At 39.7% G+C, this 22,705-nt stretch overlaps 2 protein-coding genes and 1 long non-coding RNA gene across 9 annotated transcripts in view; 2 read left to right on the top strand and 1 right to left on the bottom strand.

The window, feature by feature from the left end:
• The window catches only part of LOC135243953 (uncharacterized), a 90,240-nt gene that overhangs the window by 16,401 nt on the left and 51,134 nt on the right, over window positions 1-22,705 (bottom strand). The gene's annotated exons all lie outside the window — the stretch shown is intronic.
• Window positions 1-22,705, top strand: part of LOC135243943 (homeobox protein Hox-B3a-like) — a 50,559-nt gene that overhangs the window by 20,581 nt on the left and 7,273 nt on the right. For 4 of the 7 annotated variants that reach the window (XR_010326856.1, XM_064316093.1, XM_064316091.1 and 1 more), the window contains exons 2-3: window positions 8,856-9,036; window positions 21,484-21,550. The gene's annotated coding sequence lies outside the window, so the exon portion shown is untranslated. Of the gene's footprint in view, window positions 1-671; window positions 1,365-8,855; window positions 9,037-12,214; window positions 12,757-17,492; window positions 19,724-21,483; window positions 21,551-22,705 lie in introns of those variants that run through there. The other 3 variants (XM_064316092.1, XM_064316095.1, XM_064316096.1) reach the window with 3 other exon arrangements.
• On the top strand, window positions 3,772-7,538 carry LOC135243950 (homeobox protein Hox-B4a-like). The gene is made up of 2 exons (XM_064316103.1): window positions 3,772-5,269; window positions 6,082-7,538. The coding sequence occupies exons 1-2, from the start codon at window positions 4,858-4,860 to the stop codon at window positions 6,399-6,401; spliced, it is 732 nt and encodes a 243-aa protein (XP_064172173.1). The 5' UTR covers window positions 3,772-4,857; the 3' UTR covers window positions 6,402-7,538.

The following is a 22,705-nucleotide window of genomic DNA, read 5'->3' as shown; positions in this document are numbered from 1 at the left end:
ATTAATTTTGATTCCATAGTAACCTTCACCGTTGCCTGGCAAAGAGAATCACCATGAATTTTAATAACTGTAGCATGCTATGATTTGAAATCGATTCGAACTCAATCATTTATTTTTCGTGCACAAGTTAGGCAAAAAGAAAAAAAGATAAAAATTATGTTTTTATTTAAATTCGTTTTTAACATGTGTAAGGTATAACATATTTGCGTTGGTTAAAAAGACTTAAGAACTACCATAGCCATAGCTCTGACAAGCCCACAAACATTGAGGACAGGATTTTAATTACCTCTAAGAAAGGATCTGAGCATCGGATAGGCTACGGAACAGTAGCTACGTTTTCCCCCGGTTGTTTCAAGTAGCCTATATTCATATTGCACGTGTACATTCCGCATTAATAACGAAACATGTTGGACACATTACACCTTTGTTGAACGGTGTATTAATAGTAAATCTACGCATAAGTTATCTTCTGGGGGGCCCCAGTCCTACACTGTTCATGTTTAGGACACAGAATAACACGACCTACTGCATTTTAGCTATCCCGCTATTCGGATAAAAGAAATATGAACGCAACAAAGAACACGAAGGAATACGCGCGAGCTGTTTTTCAGGCTCGAGCAGCTGAATGACCCTCCCCCACTCTCTGCCATTTTTCTTCAAAGTAATGACCTGGGCACAATTCAATATGACCAAGCAAGCTATGCATGCATTACTAAAGTGGCAAGAGAGAGAGACCCGGAGAAGGGGTGAAACACAGGTCACCGCGTCTAACAAATATTAAAATCTGCCGGCGCTTCACGACACGCCTAGCTGTTTAACAAAGACTTCCAAAGTATTAGATTAATACGAAAACTTGAGACTTCACAACATAATGCTTTAGAGCACCTGACGGTTTGTCACATCGGGAACGGTCGCGGCGTATTGTGATTTTTGATCTATTGGGAAGACCGTTGCATAGCGAGGAAGACGGCGCTTCTGTTTTCGGTGGAAAGATCAAGGCAACAGTACAGAGAAATCATTCGGTGGACTGAAGCTGCTCCGCGCTTTGTATTTTTCCCCGACTGTAGTGTAAAATTGTGATATTGTGGTTACATATTAGTATGCGCGTGAGGCGGTTTAATTCACATCTTCGCTGAAGAATTGCGAGCAGAACTGGCATTAACCGCGCGGAGAGGGAGCGCGATGTGCTAAGGTATCACTGGGAGGTCAAAACCTGTGGCGCAAGAGAAAAGAGAGGGGCCAAAATGACGATGCGGGAAAAAATGATTGGAAACGACAGTGACAGGAATGGGAGCACGTATCGCGCGCGAGAGGAGGACAGGGGGGAAATGGCACGAGCTGAAAACTGTGCGAAGATGAGCGAAGTAAGTAGAAATTTGGTGCTTCATTTACATATTGCACGGGTCTACAGCAGGTGCTTGCCTAGACAGACCACGTGCTGAACACTGCAGCAGACCCCCAAAAAAAACCCCCTCCCGACTCATCAACTAGTTAGGCGATTATGTTAAATGTATTGCTGCTGTACAAGTAATCAAATGCATCTCCATGCGATATTTATGCTTTTAGTCCGAAACCTTTGCAGGTATCGGTCTTGTCCCTTATTTTGAATGGCTATCGGTGCATACGTTAATTTTTAATTGACATATAATAGCATACTAGGTCTTGCTGCAATTTGGAAGAGATGGTTTGGGAACGAAGGCAAGGTCGGGAAACTCCCGGGGACGAAAGGGTTAGGAAGTGTGTGTTCGAATGCTGGGCTACTTCACGGCTAGGAACCCATGCCATTGCCTGATTGTTTAAACGAGTACGGCCTAATTAGAATAAAGGTTTCAGTGACTCCATAAACACTCTTCCAAGAAAAGACACAACTCATTATAACTCATTGATTAACACAAGATAGCTTACATATTGGGAAATGCTGATCAACGACATGAGCGCAGAGAATAGAGTAATACAAATTCCAACGGGTAAATGTAAGCAGGTTGTGAAGTTTCGCCGTGGCACAGACCAGGCCAGAGTTTAGCGCAGACGCTAGGGGTGCTGATGATTTTCATAATGTTCTCTTCCTTTTTATTTTTTCCCCCTGCGAATTGTAAAACATACAACAAAAAACTCTTTTGTATAAACCCATTTGATACGATTTATTTCATTTTTTGTTTTCGTATATTTCACTTTATTATTATTGCTTTTTGACAGGTATTATTTCCCAAGAAATACGCGGAGAGCCTCCGTTAAATAGTGTCTTTTAAATAGTGCAACACTTGGAAATTTTCTAAGCGTAATAAGCCTAATATTATTATTATTAACTGCAACATTAGTGTTTTATAAATTATGACAAAAAATATGAAACGAATATTGGCCCAATTTACTTCAACACTAAACGCTATTGCGTAGGGGTCATGGATGTAAGGCCGGAACACAGGACATAGGCCTATGCACGTTAAATGCAGACGCCGGGTATAAATCACAAAACAGTCCACGAGTTCCGATTGTGTTTAGTATTGAAATATCCGAAAAATTATTAAGATTAAAATATTTCACTGAAACACTGAGATAAAGTTCAAACCACTATAAACATTATGAAAAGCACTCCATTATAAGAATGTAATCTAAATATTTATTTTAAAATTTAAATTCTTATCTATACAAGAATGATTACATTTTTACCCACATAATTTATAAATCAGATATGAAAGATAATATTTCATTAGCTAACGTTTTTTGTTTTATTTCCCTTACACTTTCGCTAATTATAGTATCATAATTATTTATAGCCAATTACTGATACTTGAACTAAATATATAGAAGCCGCCTTATACATTTCTGTTTTCTTTCGTAAAAATATTTTTTTTACACGGCCAAAGAAAGGCTCAGCCTACCTTGTTTGACACCGTATACTGGTAAGGGTGAAATGTTAAAAGTCTGTCCGTCCATGAGTTCGGAGACCCAGCCCTGGAAATAACGAAGACTACATTTAAATTGCACCGCTATGCTGGGTGTTTGCCTTAAGTTTGCTTGAGAACTTGTGAGAAAAGTCGTAAACAGTGTCCCTGTGTTTTGAGGACGGGATGAATTTGTGCATATTTTATTGTTTTATACCCCTATCTCCGGATATCGAGTGTTTGTTTGGGGTGGCAAACGATCTGTAAACAAGAAACTACCTGTCATAAAAACCATGTGTTTTATTTCACTCTCAGTTCAAACCTCTCTATTCGTCCCAGTCCGTTGTATACAGATTTTGCACTTTCTTTTAACTCGGCAGAGAAAGAAATCAGGGTCCATTTTATCTGAGACCATAGTCTACCAAGCCTGGCTCATGTTAAAATACTGGATTGGTTATATAACCATGCATTTTCCGTGTGTTGAAATGACGAAGTAGGATTCTGAACGAGAACTGTGGCTTTGGAAACTGGTACGGCTTTCATTGGCTTCTATTTTGCAGGTCCACGTTTAAAACATGAACGAAATAGACAATGTTACACGTTTAACTGGTGTGATATCACGAACGGAATAAAATTTAGATTCGTCCAATTAATTTTTAGAAAATCGGTTTTAATTTTTAAAAGTAGTATCAGGCTACGAGTGCAACTAAGATGTATGCCTATACGAAGAATTTGATAGACGCACTGTCGCACAACGAAGGTGAACGCTGTTCGTCAGATGCCAAGAATACCTGTCATCTATATATACCCTGTAGATCCGAATTTGTGTGACACTCGGTCACAAATTCGTATCTAGGGGAGTATGTAGTTGATACATACCCTACGACAACATGGAACATCCAGGATACACCGTCATATTTTAATGTGTATTTTATTGTATTAATAACTTTTGTTTTTGCGTATAAATGACTTCAGGTCTACTAGCGAGAACTTCTGTTCTGATATGAAAGTTTGCCTTTAGAAATGTGAAGCGATAGGTCATATTTCATAAATGTTCATGTCTGCACAGGCATTTTTCAACATAAATATAGAAAACTCTGATTTCTATATTGTATATTAATATTTACATGTATAGACATGCGGTTTGCAGTCGAAAGTTCACACGTATCACATAAAGATTTTAATGTAGGCCTAAGCGATATTCTGGTATTTGCTATCATGCTGATGTTGTGTGAATGTTACAAACCATGCATATGATGCATGGGAGATTTTTGATTTAGATTTTATTTTTTTACACTTTATTTACTTATTTTGGAATGTGTGGTTAAAGCAGTCTTTGGGAGGGCTTGGCAAAATCGTTGCTGTAATGCAACGGTGATTTAGGAGGCTTGGCAACCAGAATTACCGATGAATTTTCTATCGATCCTAACAAGCTGAGATTCATCTCTGACAGGGGTTGGGCCACACACGGCTTAAGCCATTCTCTCAGTGCAGTTAATGCGTTTAAATTATTTTCAGCAGCGTAAGATGAATTTATTTAAGTTAGAATTTCGACATGGATGCACGGTTAGCAACGCTCCTTTTTATAATTTCTTTAAAAGGATCAGAAAAGAGGGAAGGGGGGAGAAGTCATCTGAGCGACCCGCACACCGCCTGAGCAAATAACGGCTACGGCTAATTATTAGGCTGTTTGGTGTTAAGATTATTTTGCCCTGATACAATACACGTGCTAGTGGGATAAAAGTTTGCAATATCTTAACACAACAAACTGCACAGATTGTGTTGAGGGGGTGCTACGCCTACCACCATTTCCTTATCCGGGAAACGCAGGGAGCCACGCCATTGGCTCCCAGTGTCACATGGATTCTTAACTTTGTTCACTTGACAGAAAGTAGGAGGGTTTTATGAAACAGGAAAACGGGTAAAGGGATAGCAATAAATTTTAGTATATTTTGTGTGCAATTCAAAGAAATTAATGGCCATGAGTTCCTTTTTGATCAACTCCAACTATGTGGATCCGAAGTTTCCTCCCTGCGAGGAATATTCGCAGAATGACTACCTACCCAGCCACTCTCCGGACTACTACAGTGCTCAAAGGAGAGAGACTGCGTTCCAGGATGAACCGATGTACCACCAGCGGTCGGGCTGCGCCGATCCGCCGTTCACGCCGTGCCAGGGTCCCGGGCACCCCACGGCAGTGATGTCTCCAAGAGCTCATGTCCTCCCCCAAACTGGGCTTTCAAATCCGCTCCCTGAGACAAACAGCCATCACTGCCACTCCGCCACCCCAAGCCCTCCACCCTCCGTCAACCAAAGCAACTCTTCGTCTAGTTCGTGCAAAGATCCAGTGGTCTATCCTTGGATGAAAAAAGTACATGTAAACACCGGTAAGTGCTGCTAACTTCAACCACTCGTGGTCTTACGTGCGTTGATTTCACCCCGGGTGGGAAGCCGAATGTCCGGCGTTACGTGTATTGCTCCTCTTGTAAGTGAGCTCTTGGCGGAGATTTACGATCGGCTTTTCGCAGGGTAGTATAATTACACCCTCCATAAATTTTTATTGCACTTCTTGGCGAAGTACCTTTGAAGTCTATGCAACCTTCCTCTTCTAATTTCTTGTAAGGAAGGATTTTTATGACCGGCAAACCACGAGTTAAGTTTTATGTGTTTTTAATATGTATTTAAGTGGTTGGACGCATAAATGTGTACCCTCTCTCAATTTTCAGTTGTTCTGGGGAAAGTTTATGGAAGTTAAAACAACAATGTTCATGTCACAAAACACTAATGTCAATACTACGGAATGGGTCTGTTCGTAAACCATATCATTGGTATGCTAGTGTTTGTTGTTGAAAATCGTATTTAGCACAAAAACTATGCTACGGCAGGCGCTGCTCACCGATTACCACAAAGCCCAAAGTGCCTATTTGCAGCCAATTCTGAATGTCTTGTTTTAAGGTGAATTCGAAAGAAATACGGGATATCATTTTATTGTTGAACAATTTCACGCATGTCCATTCGGTGTCTCCACAGTGTGCTTTACCAGTGAATACAACATGAACCGCAAAAATATACGTCTTTATTTTCTTTTGGGAGATTCGTAATCTAACACAAATATTTAGGTCACATTAAGAATTTTATTATAAATATGCAGTCTGTCGACTTCATCGGTTTAGTGAGTGTTTTGATGTCTTGTCCACAGTGAATCCCAATTACACTGGGGGGGAGCCCAAACGGTCGCGGACAGCCTACACGAGACAGCAGGTCCTGGAGCTGGAGAAAGAATTTCACTACAACCGCTATCTGACCCGCAGACGGCGCGTGGAGATCGCCCACACCCTCTGTCTCTCCGAACGGCAAATCAAAATTTGGTTTCAGAACCGACGAATGAAATGGAAAAAAGACCACAAGTTGCCCAACACCAAAATAAGGTCCACCAACTCCTCCAGCTCAAACACGAGGGATAGCCAGACACACGGAAACTCTCAGAGCCGAACCAGTGGACCTCCGTCAAGCCTATAGCTCCCCGATACCTCCAAACTCTCTGAAGGGGTGCTGATACAGGCTACACGCTGAGCGAAAAACACTATTTATGAAAGGAATGGGGTGAAGACTTTACTGAGACACAGAAATGTGCTTTGATGCGCCCACCCCATACACTTTTTCGGCACTCCTATCCTCTGTTCTCTCCATCTATTAAAACAGAAAGCAGCCGATAGTAGTTTTCAGACCTGGTGAAGCTGGACCCGTGCTTCATCTGTAATCATGAAAACCCGAGACTCATCTATCATGTTTACTCTACGGTACAAAGGATGGACCGCGGGCCTGCAGTGTTGTGCTTAATAAATGAATGCTGCTTGCGTTAAGAGCAGTTGTTTAGAATCAGTTTCCACCACAAATTAAAATAGCCGAAATCTAAATATTATTTATGATTTTTTAGGACGTTTCTGGTGCCGTGCTTTAGTCTCGTTCGCTTACGTATGACAGGCAGTTCTTGTCAATTTTAGTTCATTCCTGATGCGACTTCTCCACCGTTATGCGTTTGCAGAACTGAGCGTTGTTCAACTGAAGGATACTGCAATAAAAAAACGAGATGTGCAAAATGAAACGAACCTAAACATAAACGAAGCCAAATGCTGCACATAGATATGTATTTTCAATATTGCAGTAAATTACTTCAATATTACAATTACCTCGATTGTGATTATGTTATAGGTATGTTTTGCTTTGCATTTTGAAGCATCACTTCACATTTCAATCGATTGTCCTGGGAAGTACTCGGGATTAGACTCGTGTTTGTTCATTCCTTGTAAATTAAATATAATTCAAGTAAATGTGCGCCCAGATCTATAAACTCCAAAGCCGCGTAGCCTATATTGCATGGCTTAAGCAAAATGAATAGGCCTATTTTCTCTCCTTCTGTCTATCCCGTACAGTTGCAGCAGAAAACACGCGCGTTTTCTCCTCCAATTGTTTTAATTTGAGGGAGTTATTTTGTCGTTTATATTCCAAAGGAGAGTTATGCCACAGCAGCTCATATTAAGAAATGTTATTTTCTTCCCTTAATAAAGTGGCTCTTTTCACCTTGTTCCTCGTGCATTTACCTTAATATTTGTAAATAGAGACAGAAAAAATAAATAAAAAAAACAGTTTCTCCCTCCGCGTGTCCTGTCCTTCTGTCCCTGTCTATAGTATCTTTATTTCAAGCTGACGTTGTAATATGCTACATTATGGCTATGTTATATTAATGGCTAGTTAACATGCCATTTTAAGTGTAAAGTTGTGTTAAAAAGTGCTCTGTTTCTGCATAATGATTTCTATTCCGTATCATCCAGTTACGATTGTTTAAATGGACGTACAGTCTCTTAAAAACCACACTGCTTTGTCCGATTCTACTCCTCATTTATTTAAAATTGTTTTATCTGAAGGTTTGGAGATGGTGAGAGGCCAATGAAATCGAGGACACCCAATTTGAAATGTTTAACCGTGTGCTGGCTCAAAAGCATTAAATGTGTTTAAGTTATGTTTCTGCACAGCTGTTTCTCCGCGTTTTGCAGCTCCAGTGTGTATTTTTATGCTACAAAGGAGCGGGCCGGAGCCATAGCTCAAACCCTGACAACTAAATAGATAATCAAGAAGACAAATGGCTTCTTTTGTGAGGCGCAGCTCATATATTAATTTTCATTTGCTTTCTTAGATCTAGTATCGAAAATGTTGGGAGAAAATAACATTCCGTGTGCTGTGTAGAACTTTAAGCAGAAGTATGGAATCAAATTGGTTTGAAAGAATTCCATGGCGCTGAAAAGATGGTCTATTACAAGCGGGTCGGTGATATCACACCAGGCCGCTCGCGACACCATACCTCGCTATCCATTTCGGCCTATCTGCCTCTCCCTATTGAAAAGGAATGTAATGTATTCCAACAGCATAAAAGATGAACCTTCATTGCGCCGTAATTAATATATTCCTTTTCTTTAGATGCTGTTGGGTAAATGGGGTGTGCGTTTTTCACAATACCACGAAACACTGAGAAGTAAAACAGATTTCACGGTATTAGAAATTGATAACATTGGAAAATTTCATTTGTTCATCTTCTGCACACTTTTTAGTCTTTTCTGGTAATGATTCAACGCGTACATGCCATTTTAAGTATACTGTCATTTTATATTTTATATTTAGGGAAATAATTTTAAAATTTGGATTCGTCGGTATTTGTCACAAGAAAAAGGGTCCAAACCATAACGCTTTTGAATTGGTTTGTGGTCCAACATACAATAAACACCCATGATTTCTGGTTCTTGAAGCCCCATATCGGCCCCAGATGGGTGAATAGAGAGTGAACCAATTTCAATAGAGTGAAAAGTTCACAGACATTATTTCAAGACAGACCCAAGAAAAATGCGAGAATTATAAAGAAAAAAATCATTAATCACCCCTTTCTTTAAATACCTCTTCTCTTCTATTGTTATTCACCAGCAACTGTGGACAGACCTTCTGCCAGGAGGGGAGATGCGTCTTGGAAGACGTGAAGATTTTTTTCTTCATCTTTTTTCCCCCTCGCCACATTTACCAAGTCATGATAAGATTTTAAAAGGAAAGCCACCCTAAGTTCAGACACAAGTGAAACACGTGGGAAGAGGAGATGGGAACCACGAAGGTAAGAGCGTTTGTTGGTTTTATTGCTGGGTTTTATTGCTTTATGACCGTGCTTTCACGCAGTCGGCTACCACGAGCGCATTTGGCGAGGGACAAAATTAGATTGTATGGCCAAAGTCTTGTGCAGCGGGGTTGTTTTGTATCTGGGGCATTTGGATGTGGTGCATTTGCCAGTTTTCTGAGAACGTGAAAACTATTTTCCCTTCTTCTTATTTGACGCCACAGTTATGGATATTTAACGAAGTACATTGGGGGATCGTTCAAAATATGTCTGAATTATTAATGGGTCACCCTTCTCTGTTGGCATATTGTACTTTGTCTTTCGTGGAACCATATTTTCGTTTTGTCATGGGCTAATTATGAATAGACGTTAGATGCAATAAGACACATGTGAACTGCGATTTGCCATGGAGAAAAAAAACGCTTAGAGACAATTTCTCAGATAAGATTTTTTTAAAATCTTGGAATGGCTGAGTCGGTGTTAAACGCACTGGGGCAATTTTGACAAAGCAAAAAGTATTTCGAGGAAATAGCCTTCATCGTGCAATGATACTTTTTGCTTAATAGTGTATAATTCACTGAGCATGCCTGCCAGAGAAAGGCACTGGCCAGCCCTTAACCCCGAAGAATCAATCCCTCATTTCATCCCCTCGCAAAAGGCCACGTGAAACGAGTGCAAGAGGTTCCTCTCCTTCTGTTGCCTGATGTGGCGCGGAGCTCGATTTGGTGCACGAGATCGAACAAATGGCAGAAATGAAAGGAGCCGTACTCAGGAGCGCGAGGAATAGGCAGAGTAGAATCGACGTGTGGAACGGATAGCGGAATGACCAGCTGGAGTTCAACCAGGGGGCAGCGTTTCTGTGCTTTTTGGTCTGTTGAAAAATGACACACTGGCCCCCCTGGAACCCTTGACCCTCCCACAGACTGGACTGCACTCACTGTTATATTTACAACATAAACCAGAGAGGAGTTAGTCATAACAACCTGGACATGACACTGCACTCGGGCACGATTGTACTCTTACACGCGGAAATCCGCCCACACAAGGAGTTATTTCCATTTAGGATCAACATAACATTTACTAGAAAACTTATTAACAGCAAGGTCGTTCCTTCACTTCCTCAGAATGCAGCTGAAGTTAGATATTACAAATTCATATGTTAATATTAATGGCATCAATCAATACTGATATTCAGCAAAATGTCCAGTGTTGATTCAACTCTAAAAGTGTGCATATGGGTCCTATTGGGACAATATGTACTCAGTAAGAGATGATTTAACACACAACATTTTGCTGTGTATAATACAGAAAAGCACTGGGCAATCTGTTTCACGTGCAGAACTGTGGAAATTAAGATGATCATGTACATTTTGAGAACAGAAGACCAATCACATAATTCCTAGCTGAGATTGCTACTTTTTACAATCCTTTGAGACATGCCAACATTATTATTGTTATTATTATTACTACTACTATTATTATTACTATTATAAAATAAAAATAAAAAAACTATTTATGTGGGGGAAACCTAGAAATCACATTCAATGAAAATCAATCAGATATAATATTTACTATAACAAAGGCTAAACAGGAACAATATAGGCCTAATTGCTAAATTTATTTCACCTCGATGGGCTTGGTGATGGTCTCGATTTGGGGTCTGGTTTTTAATCTGGTTGTGAGTAAAATCACTGTAGTGGAATGGAGGCAGTGGATTGCGGAAGAACGCGTCTCCGTGCAGAATTTAGCGCCAAAACAGTAAATTTGTTTACCATTTACGGAGTGCCTGCACGCGGCAGATTTATGATCCCTAGCAAAAGCAAGGATGTTGGCCTTGTAAATCAATCTCCTATCCGCTATATAAACCTTGCCTTTAATAAAAGCCACATTTATATAGGGCCTACACTTGCATGAACTGGTATTTATATAGCCTAGCCAACTCACAACTTAAATCTCTTTTCTATGGAAGACGTTTTTATTGTTATAATTATTACACTATAATAAAGACAATGAGGCCAAATAAGGATATTATATATAGATATATCCAATTCCATAAATGTTCCCTTGTGACAGATTTGAAGATTCCCGCACGTGTAGTGTGCACCATTGTTATGGATTGCTCTATGGCTCATTTTAAATTATGTGGCGCTTTTCCATTAAATTGTGCTGTCTTATTGCTCGTTGTAATAATAATAATAATAATAATGCATTGATCGCTACAGGTCTCACAATTTTTTTGTGTTTTTTTTCCCCCACAAAGGAAACATTAGATGAGAAGTGACAGATTCTGGCGGTGAATAGTTTCACTTGCCAAACGATGTCTCTATGTATTTCACTGTCTCATTATTAGCTTTTCGCATGACTGTAAATACGCCTTCAGGGCAAGAGTAGTTTGACGGGCTTATCTTGCCCTGCTGACTTTTGTTCTGAGTAGTTAGAATGATTGCTGGTGCACTTTTATGGGTGAAGTGTGCAGGTTGTCATGCTTCTTTCTCTGGGCTGTGGCTGTTTACGGGTTTTCTGTGCGATTTCTTCAAGGCGTACTACGTCGGTCTGGTGTGTGGCTTCCCGGGTTTTTAATAATACAAGCTCGTTTTTATCAACCGTTTCATGCTTACTGCTACTTGACGCCAGGGCCTGGCAACAACAGACAATAGGCTATAACATTATTATGAGTACTCGGCTTTCAGGACTTGTGTGTGTAGGTAGTCGTCTACTGGTACCATGGTTCTCTCACTCTTTAAATCGCCTCGTGTCTCTGAAAATCGCTTTCGCTTAACTCGCATATAACTAGGTTACAGCAAGTGATGTAAAATTATGTCATACTCAAACCGTTTTGCATTTTTCCGGATTAAAATAGACAGCAATCGAATTTATGGTCTGCGTTCTGTTAAGTCGCTTATAGTTTCATTAGTGACAAAAGTCACCTCGTAGGATATTCCCTACAGTCAGTTGTGCTGTGGTAAGATCAGTAGTGGTATAGGTGTATTCTAGCAACTGCAACAGTAGTAGTAGCAGAAGTAGTGGCTAATACTAGTAGAAGCAGAAAAAATATAATTTTTTATATTGTTACTTGCTGTTACAGGTTATTAAATTGGACAAATTCTCCATTTGCTGCCATTCGGCTAATAGTGAAATTTTCATTTACCTATGTAAGTGTAAGAGCAATCACATTCACACATATTTGAAGCCAATCGTAAGCTCACCATGATGTGCTTAAGTGGAAGTAAAAAGACAATGGACTTGACATAAATGAAGAAAGACTATTATTTCCATCACCATGACTACCGTTTCTTCAATAGTACAGGCTACTGCTTTTCGTTAAACACTGACTTACCGTAGGCTATGAGTGTTTCTGGACATAGAAGACTCATATTTCCTTTGTAACATTCATTTTATAATTGTTTTATAGTGCGTGTTACTATTACTATGCTGTAGTTCTATGCTTGGAGCTTGAATGTTGGGTCAGAGTGGTTCTGCGATCTTCCACAGAGCAGACCCCCATCCCCCTCGCGGTCACGTGATTCATTAAATAATTAATGCAGAGGTTGCAGAATAGATATGTATTCGTCAGGAATTTCGCCGACATGGTCTCCGTGTCTGACGTGAAATTCAACTGTCCTTTCAAAAACAAGCGTATTAGTTGAGAAAAAAAGACAAGGAGAGACGCACAGACTGCAATAAAAAAATTGGAGGGGAGAGTCTCGCCTTGTGGAAATTGTAAGTATAAAGAAAAGGGCAGTCCTACTTCTTGGCAAGTACCTGCTGCGCTGGTTTTTTTTTTTTTTTTTGTTTTGTTTTTTTTGTTTTGTTTTTTTGGTGCGTTGATGATGTTAATTTATTATTTGCTGTTTGTGGTTTTGTGGTAAATGTATCAAAAGAATGATCTCAAAATATTTTTTTCTTTCTTCTTACGTTGTCATGAGCCTTCCGTTTCTTGTTCATTGTTAATATTCAACCATGGCAGCATGACTGGGAGGTACAACATGACATCTTACCATTTTGTGTGCCATACATGTCACTATATATGTGTGTTTTAAAAGTAACATTTGCTGTCCCCTCTCTCATCTCTGCGTTTTTCATGGATCCCTCTCCCTCTCCTCTTCTCTTCTCCACCAGCTGCTTCCGTTGATTTATAGCGAAATGTAGGCGACGGCAGTGGTAGTTCGGCTGCCATTGTATGTTTGTGTGAGTTGTGTTGTTTATGGCCGCGCTCGTGATAAATCATTTCGCGGGTAAAATTATGTGCAATTGATGATACATACGGAGGGATTAGGAAGCGGTGTCTAGATCCTCCCTTCTCACCGGGTTTTCCCCAGTCAGTCAGTTCCCATTTGATGTTGGTGGACGACGTACAGTAGGGGATTTGGATCTATTATGAGATCTAATGCGATTCCTGGAGTTACAGTATTACAGGTTAAGGAAACCTTTGTTTATATTCGGAAAAAATGGGAACCTCTCATCATAACAAAAAGTCAGAAGTCCAGTACCAGGGCGTTACTGATTCTATTTCAATACAGGAGGGCTTTGCAACCTCATATTTGAATGGTCCAACATCTTCAGCATAGTATCTTGCGTATCACCTGCTGCTAAGGATACATAAGTGATTCTGCATTCATTTAAACTGCTGAATTCACGAGATTTGTTATTTTCATTCTGTTATTATTTATTTTGTTATTCGGTAATTTCATTCGGCACAGGAGTTTCCGGAGTACCGTACACTAAAACAGGACACCAGGATGGAAAAGCATTAAACTAGTGCTTTTGTTTTAGTGTGTACTTTAATGCCCGAAAACCAAAATGAGGCATTATTACACATAACCGTAATTTTGGGGTCCATGTTCACTATATTGCTCACTAAGTGCGAGGAAAGTTAATTTCAGCTCTCCACATGCAGTGCGCTAGGCACGTAGTAACGGAAATACGATCGTTTAGCATCGTTTCGCCAGGTGAAAGACGAATGTTCGTTTTGTTAAACTGTTATGTTCGTGTTATGCACTTAAGCTGTATGCGGTGGAAAAAACAATGATTCACATGAAACAATGAACGCGCTTTCTAAGATTTGACATTTAAGATTTATTGTAGTATTGAAGCACTTTTGTATTAAAGTACATATTATAGCACCAATATCAACAAAGAGTTAATCCAAAAATGAATAATAATAATAGTAATAATAATGTCGTTAACCTCAAATGCCATAAGTATAATGAAACCGTGATAAAGGGTGATACTGTTGGTTTTCACTATATTTTACGTATTAATCAATGCCTTCGTTATATTCTACCAATTCATCCTTTTATTTATGTAAATAAATACAATAAAATTATATAAATAAATAAAAATGCAAGTAACCCCGATTAATGGTCGAAGCCGCAAGAAGCATCAATTACAAAACGCATAGCTTAACAGAGGCCGGCATTTCTAGGCGCTTTGTTTTGCAGGGTATGTGTAGAGTGACGACAGAACGTTTTACAGGAGATCAGTTATTTTTCTTTAGATATACTTTAAATCAGAAAGTCTCTATCTCAGCTATTTCAATTACCCCAAGCGCCACACACAATCACACACCGCACAGGCATAGACGCACGCGCACACAAACACACGGTGTATTTAGGCTTAGAGGGCTATACGACATATGCATGAATAGAAAAGACAACAACAACAATTATAATAATAATATTCATCATTATCATAATCACCATCATCATCATCATCAATCCAAACAGTTTTATTTCAGTCCAGTGTCTGTTCTGTTGAACTGGGGAAAGGGATTTTGTGGACGGAGGAGCATGCATCTGTAAAAGCTCTCCGGCCAACACTCGCCCACAGTGTACCTGTTGAGCCGCTGTGTAGCGTGGATGACCTGACATCCTTGATTCTCTGAAAGCACTGCTGCAAACAGGAGGGTTTTGACTGCCCTGGCTCACAAGGAACACGAGGCGAGCCTCGTATCAACCTCAGCCGAATGTCCTGCTGATCTTTCCCTGTCTGTAGGCTACACATGCTCTGGGTCGGATCTTCTACTACACAGAACAAAGCACTGGGAACAAGCAGCCATGTTCACCATTTCTCGGCCTCGCCGAAAAGGGCGGCCTGGTCGCTGTTTAAATTCCACATAAGTGTACTTCCGTCTCACGGTGTTGCGCGGTATTAATCTGCTGTAATTCACTATTGTGACCAAAACAGAATGCGTTGCATTTGGGTTCATCCCCCTAATTTCTGTGTCCCCCTCCCGTTTGTTCACTGTCGGTGTTCCATATATTGCTCGTATTTCCATTCCACTGCCAATATCGCATAAGAGAGCCACGATAAAAGCATAACTCCTATATCCCCCTCATTAAACAAACATAAACCGCCACCATTATGTCATTCGAAGTAGTTTATTACTGAAAGCTGGGTATGCCGATTCAAAAAATAGGATTAAAATACAATCACATCACAAATTTGTTTTGTAAAACGCCCAATTCTTGTTAGCCTTTCTTGACCAGATCTTAAATCAGAAACGACATAATAACAATAATATTATTATTATTATTATTATTATTATTATTATTAATAATAATAATAATCTCGTTTTGTTGATATATCCATATTATGATCAGTCTCATCAGTCTGTGGTTTTAATCTGGTTTTAAAGGAGAGTGCATATCCTCGTGCTTTTCCAGGTCTTAAAGCTGAAAGGCGTTAGGATCAAGCCTTTCCCTTATTAATAAAGAGGAGAAGGCTGCTATTCAGTACCAAATGAAGATTACCAGTGAAAAGGTATCAAAGGGAGGCGATGGCTTTTTTGCCCAGCCGAGAAGTACGCAACAGCTGGATGTGCTCAAGAGAAGGCCAGGCTGGGGTTTAGTGAATCGGACCCGCACCGAGGCAGAGGCGAATGCGCCTGAAAGACAGACGTGCGTCTGTCGTATGCCTTAGTCTGTAGGAAACCTGCGCACAACAGCCAAAAACAAAACCTATGCTCGACCTGCCTTGCAGGGAAAAAACATTTTTGTATATGCATTAATACTGCGCTCCTAAACGCGTTACAATAGTCGAGAAGCAGTTTCATTCGTTTTTACATTAACATTAATTCAGTGTTGCTGTTTTTCTGGAAATATTCGTTGAACAAACATTTACGGCATAAAAACCGTGTGCTATACTGAGCATCCTTGAAACAATATAACATCAGGAAAAGAACAGCAATCGGGAATATGCTAACCCAGTACAGTATAATCCAGCCCGAGTCCGAAGACTATTTTTACCATACGGCCCTTGTGTGGGCTCAGTGCTGAACGTATCCTCTCTGCACAGTATACCATAAGTCCTGTTCGTTTTGTATGCCTTGAACGTCCACCGCAGTAGGCCAAGGTATCAACCCTCCCACCCAGTGGAAACCACAAGGGGCGAAGGAACACGCAAAGGAGGAGGCCTGATTTCCTCGCACTTCGCAGAAACCGAAGATTCGCGGAAGAAAACCGATCTCCAGGTTAGCGTGTTCTCGGAGGTTCGATTGGCTATCGGCCCATTTTGCTCTCAATGGATTAAAATCAGTATAGTAAATTTATTTAGAACGAAACAATGGCGTTATCTGTTTTCATAATCCATGTTCCTTTCATCTCGTGTATCCACTGGTTATAAATATATGCAAGCTGTAACAATGCAGGGTGACTTTAAAAGATATTCCGAAACGCTGCCCAAAGCTTCCAAGTAACGTCCTGAAGGCTTGTGGAACACAGGTAAGCCTCGCCGGCTCATACTGACGCACAGTTCGTCCTCCTGTTCTGCAATGGTTCCGACACCGACAGACACCGTCAACCGGCGCTTAATCCAGTCTGTGACCGAGGCACGAGCCAAACTTAGATGTGCACGCCCTGGTAGACGTTTTGTCTTCTAACAGATTAGACAGATGTCTTTAAATAGGTAACTAAGAGGCGAGAAGGCTTGCTCGATGCACTCTCTCCCCCCAGCCAACCCCGTTTCCCCATTTTCTCTCTCTTTTCTTTCCCTCTCTCTGGCTTCTCTGGCTTTTTTCTGTTACGTTAGCACTGGCTTTCAATGGTTTATTTTCACAGAACCAAAACATCGGCGCCTCTTAAGAAATTATTGAAGTGTTCAGATTCAGAGATGGGCACGTATACAATTAAGCGATTAATAGGCTGAGAGATTCTTTTTCGACTGAGAAATGAAAAAGACACACGAACCGGTGAACGGATCCTGAAGGTTCATGTAAGAAGATGCATGTGGACGTGACTTACGACAGTGAGGTCTGTTACTCTTCATTTGGCCATTCCCTTTTTCTTAAAACTCTGGCCGTTTGTGCATTTGATTCCATCGTTTTTAATCCATGCTTAGCATAATTTGCTGTCTCTAAAGCAACAACCGCCATAAAATATATTCGTTAAAATACAAATTGTACGCGCGCAAATTTGCATCTACCCGTCCGGGTAAAATAGGCTTTGTTTATAAGACCAGAAAGATACATATTCACACTTATATCTAGTCTCCCAGTTTAATAGTATATATTTTAATATTTTAGTCATTGAAGTAGCCTGGTTCTTTCTGTGTGGGACCAGCGAGTTCCCTGGAAAACCTGGCATATACTAATATTTTTGACACATTAATGGCATTAACTATTAAGAAGTTGGTGCTTCTGTTCACCCAGACTTGGCGGTTGTATACTGCAGAATTAATTGCAGGAGCGTCATGGCGTTTTCCTTGTTTGCATCATTGGGAGCTCCAGACTGTGCTTTTCACAAGTCCAGCCTTACTTTGTTGAAAAAAAAAAGTTTAACAAATTGCCTTCCAAGTCTTCTGGCGAGCACACCATCACGTGGTTTGGCCCGGCTTCCCCAGTTGCTTGTCTTACAAGAAAATTGTTCTGTATTAGGCCACACTGAAGCCTTTCTAAATCAGTTACGGTTGCCCCAAGTAAAAATGGACATCCTCACAGCAGCTCCTGCCCTTCGCGCAAAAAAGCGAAAACCACAAAAGCCCTATTTTACTTTGACTTAAGAGATTGTATCATAAACAAAACCAAGGACACAAATTACGGGGAAAGAACTGATTACTAAACAGTTTGACCGTGTGTAAGAGTTGGCATAACCTGGCAGCTGTATAGGTTATGTATATTTTCGTTGAAGAATGTGAAGTATGGCTTTTCCTCGGCCACGCGCAAGTTGTATGATTACTGCGAGAATAACGGTGCCAGTAAAATTTCCTAAAACACACAAAAATAGAATTCAATTTCTTAGCATCGTTTCGATAATATGAGATTAATTAGAAAATATCTATCAAGAATTATAAAGCAGTTAAATTTAACCGGAGTTAAACGTCGCCAAATGTAAAACTATCTGACAATGTTTTTATTTGTAGTTGTCTCGTAAAGTTTCCCCTTGTCATATTTTGTCAAGCGGGCAGATTTAAGGTTCCGGGAGTGGTGATGGCAGTTGGATCCAAGCTCCTCCCAGTTCGCCTGGCCCTTTGTCTGCTCCCCTCTGCTTTGATTCTCTGTTAAAGATTACTTCTCTTGACGTGTCGAAGTAAAAATTAACTACACTTTCTATAGAATATGCTGTTTTAGGAATTTTTGAGAGTGTTCCAAAGAGCTGAGCCAGGGAGATCAGCCCCTTAGGCTTCACTGCGAGGCGCGGGTCGGTTAAAGTCGGAGAAAACGTCTTTCCGTTTTTTCCTACTTACGAAATAAGTTAAATTACAAATGAATCCTCGGCTACACACTCAAGAGGCAGATCAGCCCTGTGCAATATGGTCCACTGTGGCTTAGATTAGTAATGATAATACTGTATGGTACATTAATGTAAAATATTAAAATAAAACATCAATCTCCTGACCTCTAAGCACCAGTGGACAAAGGTTCACCAATAATTTGTTCCCGTTAATAAATAAAAAAATGCAGTTCGACAGAATCTATACTGGCATTAAGAACAGGATCGCTAGGCTGAAAGTAAGGGTTTAATTGTAATCCATGGGTAATTAGTTGAGGGATATCTGCGTGGGTGTAAACCAAGCCCCCTCTCTCCGAGCTCCAGTGAGAAGTGCAGAAACCCCTCTTATCAAAAGATTGTTTCCAGAGACCTCGCATTTCTCCTCTTCCTCACAAGCCAGAAGTGTTGAAAGTCCTATGTCATCTGCCAGAATAGGAGAAAGAATAGTTTCTCATCCCCCCCGTTAAAACAAAGTCGATTTGGATAGTAGCGCGCACTGGACTCGCTTCAGTGGTGGAATTAATTGAAGTCGTCTGGTGAAAACGCCTTCGTGGGGACAAGGGGATATGAAGAGATTTTTTTTTTTGCTTGCGTCGTTGGATGAAAAGAGTGTAAACTGGAATAATTTTGGAAAAGTAAAGAAACTAATGGCTTAAGAACACAAGACACAAGGAAAGATTTTTCATTTGAGAATCACCTTTAAAGTGAGATTATGTTGACGCAGGATAATCAGGTGATCACATCATTTTAGGCTTTATTTTTGGAATTTGGAAGGCCCTCATCTTGCGGTTAAAACATCAGATAACCCAATCTGCTGATAATAATAATGTTTGGTAATAACAAATCGGAGTTTCGCTAATTTGCAGACACGTCGCACTGGTCTTTGGAACACCTGGAAAAAGAGAGCTAGGATTAATATACAGCAATATATTATATTTCGAGGGAATCCAAAGTACTTCCGCTGGTTGATCATTAATCTGGTGAGTTATTGCTCTTCAACACGTAGGTCACTGGAAAAGCCGAGCACCAATCTGTCAAATGAATCTTCACCGCATGCACCCTGTGTTTGTGTTTCGCATTTTACTCCCAGGGTTTTCAAAAGTAGGTAGACTTCAGCTGGCAAAGGATCTACTTCAGTTGTAATTAAGAATGTAAGTTGAACATTACTGCGCGGGAGAATTTGAGAGCTGTACGCGTCGTGCAGCTTACTGTGAGGAGATTCAAGTTTTTTTTACGGAAAATCCAACAGTATTGTAACCTGCGGGCGCAGTTTAGGCTGTCCCATTTGTAGGGGAAAAAATAAAAGCATTCTCCACCCCTTGTACCAGGCATTTTATTTGGATAAATCCAACCCCTACAGAAACAGGAACCAGATTTTGTTTTTGTACCAGAGCCCAATTTAGGAGTAGAACATCATTTTATTTAGCTGAATTAATGCTGATTTAAACGTTTTCTTCTTGAATATTTAAAACGGATGGGTGGCTTCTCTTAGAAAAAATAGGATAACCCAGCCATTGCATCAAGATGCATCCTTTGTCTGTAAAACTGCAACACTGAAGGCTCCAGCCTATTTATAGACAGCATTTCCTCGGGATTAATTTCCTTCAGAAGGGACTGAAAAGCGACTGTCTTACATCACTGAAAACACGGCGGCAGGGATGGAGGAAAGCCAAATCAGAGCGTGGAAGCAATACATAACTTTATAGCGCTGTAGGCCGCGAAGCGAAGGGGGTCAGGGAATCCTCTTTTTGATTTATGTGCTTGGGTAGCTGTCAGGAGCCATGGAAGCACGAGCCTGAACGTTTTTATTCTTGTTTAACAACAGCTATCATATTCAAACGGCCATGCTGCTTTCATTTATACTTCCACCATCTGTGTGTGTGTGTGTGTGTGTATATATATATATATATATATATATATATACACACACACACACACACACACACACGTTTTCTTCCACATTTCTCTGGGAAATGGTATACTGCGTTTTCGGGCTTTTCCTATCGCTTCATAATGGTCATGCGTCTGTACTTTATGGGGTTTCCATGGCGCCTTCGCGCTGTTCGCCTTATTTCGTGCTTGTGTGTCAGAGCGATGTACTTTGCGTGTTATATTTTTAATTTTGCTTATATTATTATTATTATTATTATTATTATTATTATTATTATAATTATTATTAATCTTGCTGCTGGCGGTGGTCGTGCTGGCGATTAGTTAATTATGATACTGAACAACTTCTTCGCCTCATTTTCTCAACGAGGTGTAAGTTGCCCTGTGGCTATTCCTGGCCTTTGTTTACAGTGTAACTGGAGGATACGAATATCTATTTTATATTTTCTTAAAATTGCGGAGTGAGATGACAAAATAACTAAAAAACGAAAAAACTTTTTCTGACGTTCAAGGAAGAAAAACGAATTGTGTTTTAATAGAAAAGAGGCAATGTAAATTAATGTGTAAATTAAAAGGTGAAATTGATTGATCCCAGACAAAAAGCAAATTTAAATATATTATGTCATACATCAGTACAATGAATCAATAAAAAGGTTTCCAGGGTACGCTCAGATCGTTTTTTGAAGAATTACTTTCGCATACACGAAAACTATTTGGGTTAACCATACCTGCCACTATAGCACAATCTCGAACAGGCATTCTGTTCGATTTTTCTACAAGAGGTCATGTGTACCATATCGAACTTTCTGCAACCCCTTTGATCGCATTTTTCCATTTTTTTCTTTTATAGCTTTTACCCCCCCTCAAGACACGTTATACCTGCACGACATCCAGTACTGATAAGCAGTATTATCTCGGTAAGTGATCGCTTTTTAAGTAAATTCATATATGTTGTGCGATGCTATTGATCTTCTTTCGTGCTGTGGACTGTCAAGACATGCATTTAATGATTTTGAGTCATTTGTGGCAGCATCTTTATTTTAATTCACGAGATATCGTACGGCATGGTCCAATTAGGGATTTAGCTACTCATTTTGTACACATTAAGCCGATATGGGGAAAGGTGATGTTTTTGTGGTGTTGTACAACAATGTTTGTTTTCAGTGGCTTTCAGTGGTCTATCATTTTACAGTTGTATTCAATCTGCGTAACAGAAAATGGTATTGCAGACGTTTTCATTGTTTAGGGTAATGGAATTTAAAGCCAAATACCTTGTGTATGCTTTTCGTTTTGGAGTTAACAGAACACTGATTTAGCTCAGTTAAAGTTTTGTTTCTGTTCCATTTTGGCGAAAATAATCATAAGACTACCGGAGGGATCCATATACGTTTCCTTCGCACGCAGAAATAATAGATTTTCATATTCTGATGTTTAATTTTCAGAATAATGAGACAATAGTAAAATACTGCATCATACATCAGTCATGTCTTCAACTGGAGTTGAATTTCATGCGGGTGAGCTAACTGAATCAAATAAATTAGATGGCATAGATGGCATATATAAATACACTGACACACATACGCACCAAGTCATACGTTTTAATATACTGACTCAGCTTAAACAGTCCGTCCCTTATCAGTTGCAGTTTTATACGTTTATTGTTGTCCACTGATAAGAAATGCTTCAAATCATACCTCAAGGTAACTGTAATGAAATAACTAAATACAAGCCTGTTCTTGCACCGGTTACTTCGGTTATATTTCGGCATCGTCTCATCAGACTGGTTAGCTCGTACTCCACTGTGAAAAAAGAAAAATGCACATCCAGCCTGTTCCATACATAAGTCCACTTGTCTAGTCTTTCATCTTGAATCAGATTCGTGTTTGTCTTGGGTAAACTTTGGTGGTCATACTCTTTGAGAGTAATATATATATATATATATGCCACTTGACGTGTTTTATAATATAATAATAATAATTATATATAATTATTATATTATACGTCAAGTGGCGTATATATATATATATATATATATATATATATATATATATATATTTATTATTATATATATA

This window comes from Anguilla rostrata, chromosome 17 (genome assembly GCF_018555375.3).
Source record: "Anguilla rostrata isolate EN2019 chromosome 17, ASM1855537v3, whole genome shotgun sequence".
Classification (NCBI taxonomy): domain Eukaryota; kingdom Metazoa; phylum Chordata; class Actinopteri; order Anguilliformes; family Anguillidae; genus Anguilla; species Anguilla rostrata.
Note: the sequence above shows the minus strand (reverse complement) of the source record. Positions and strands in the feature narration are given on the sequence as shown.

Bases quoted from the DNA above. Each gene is read 5' to 3' on its own strand.
- LOC135243950 (XM_064316103.1), top strand. From the start codon at position 4,858: ATGGCCATGAGTTCCTTTTTGATCAACTCCAACTATGTGGATCCGAAG. The intron at 5,270-6,081 runs GTAAGTGCTGCT...TCTTGTCCACAG, and splicing joins AAAAGTACATGTAAACACCG to TGAATCCCAATTACACTGGG.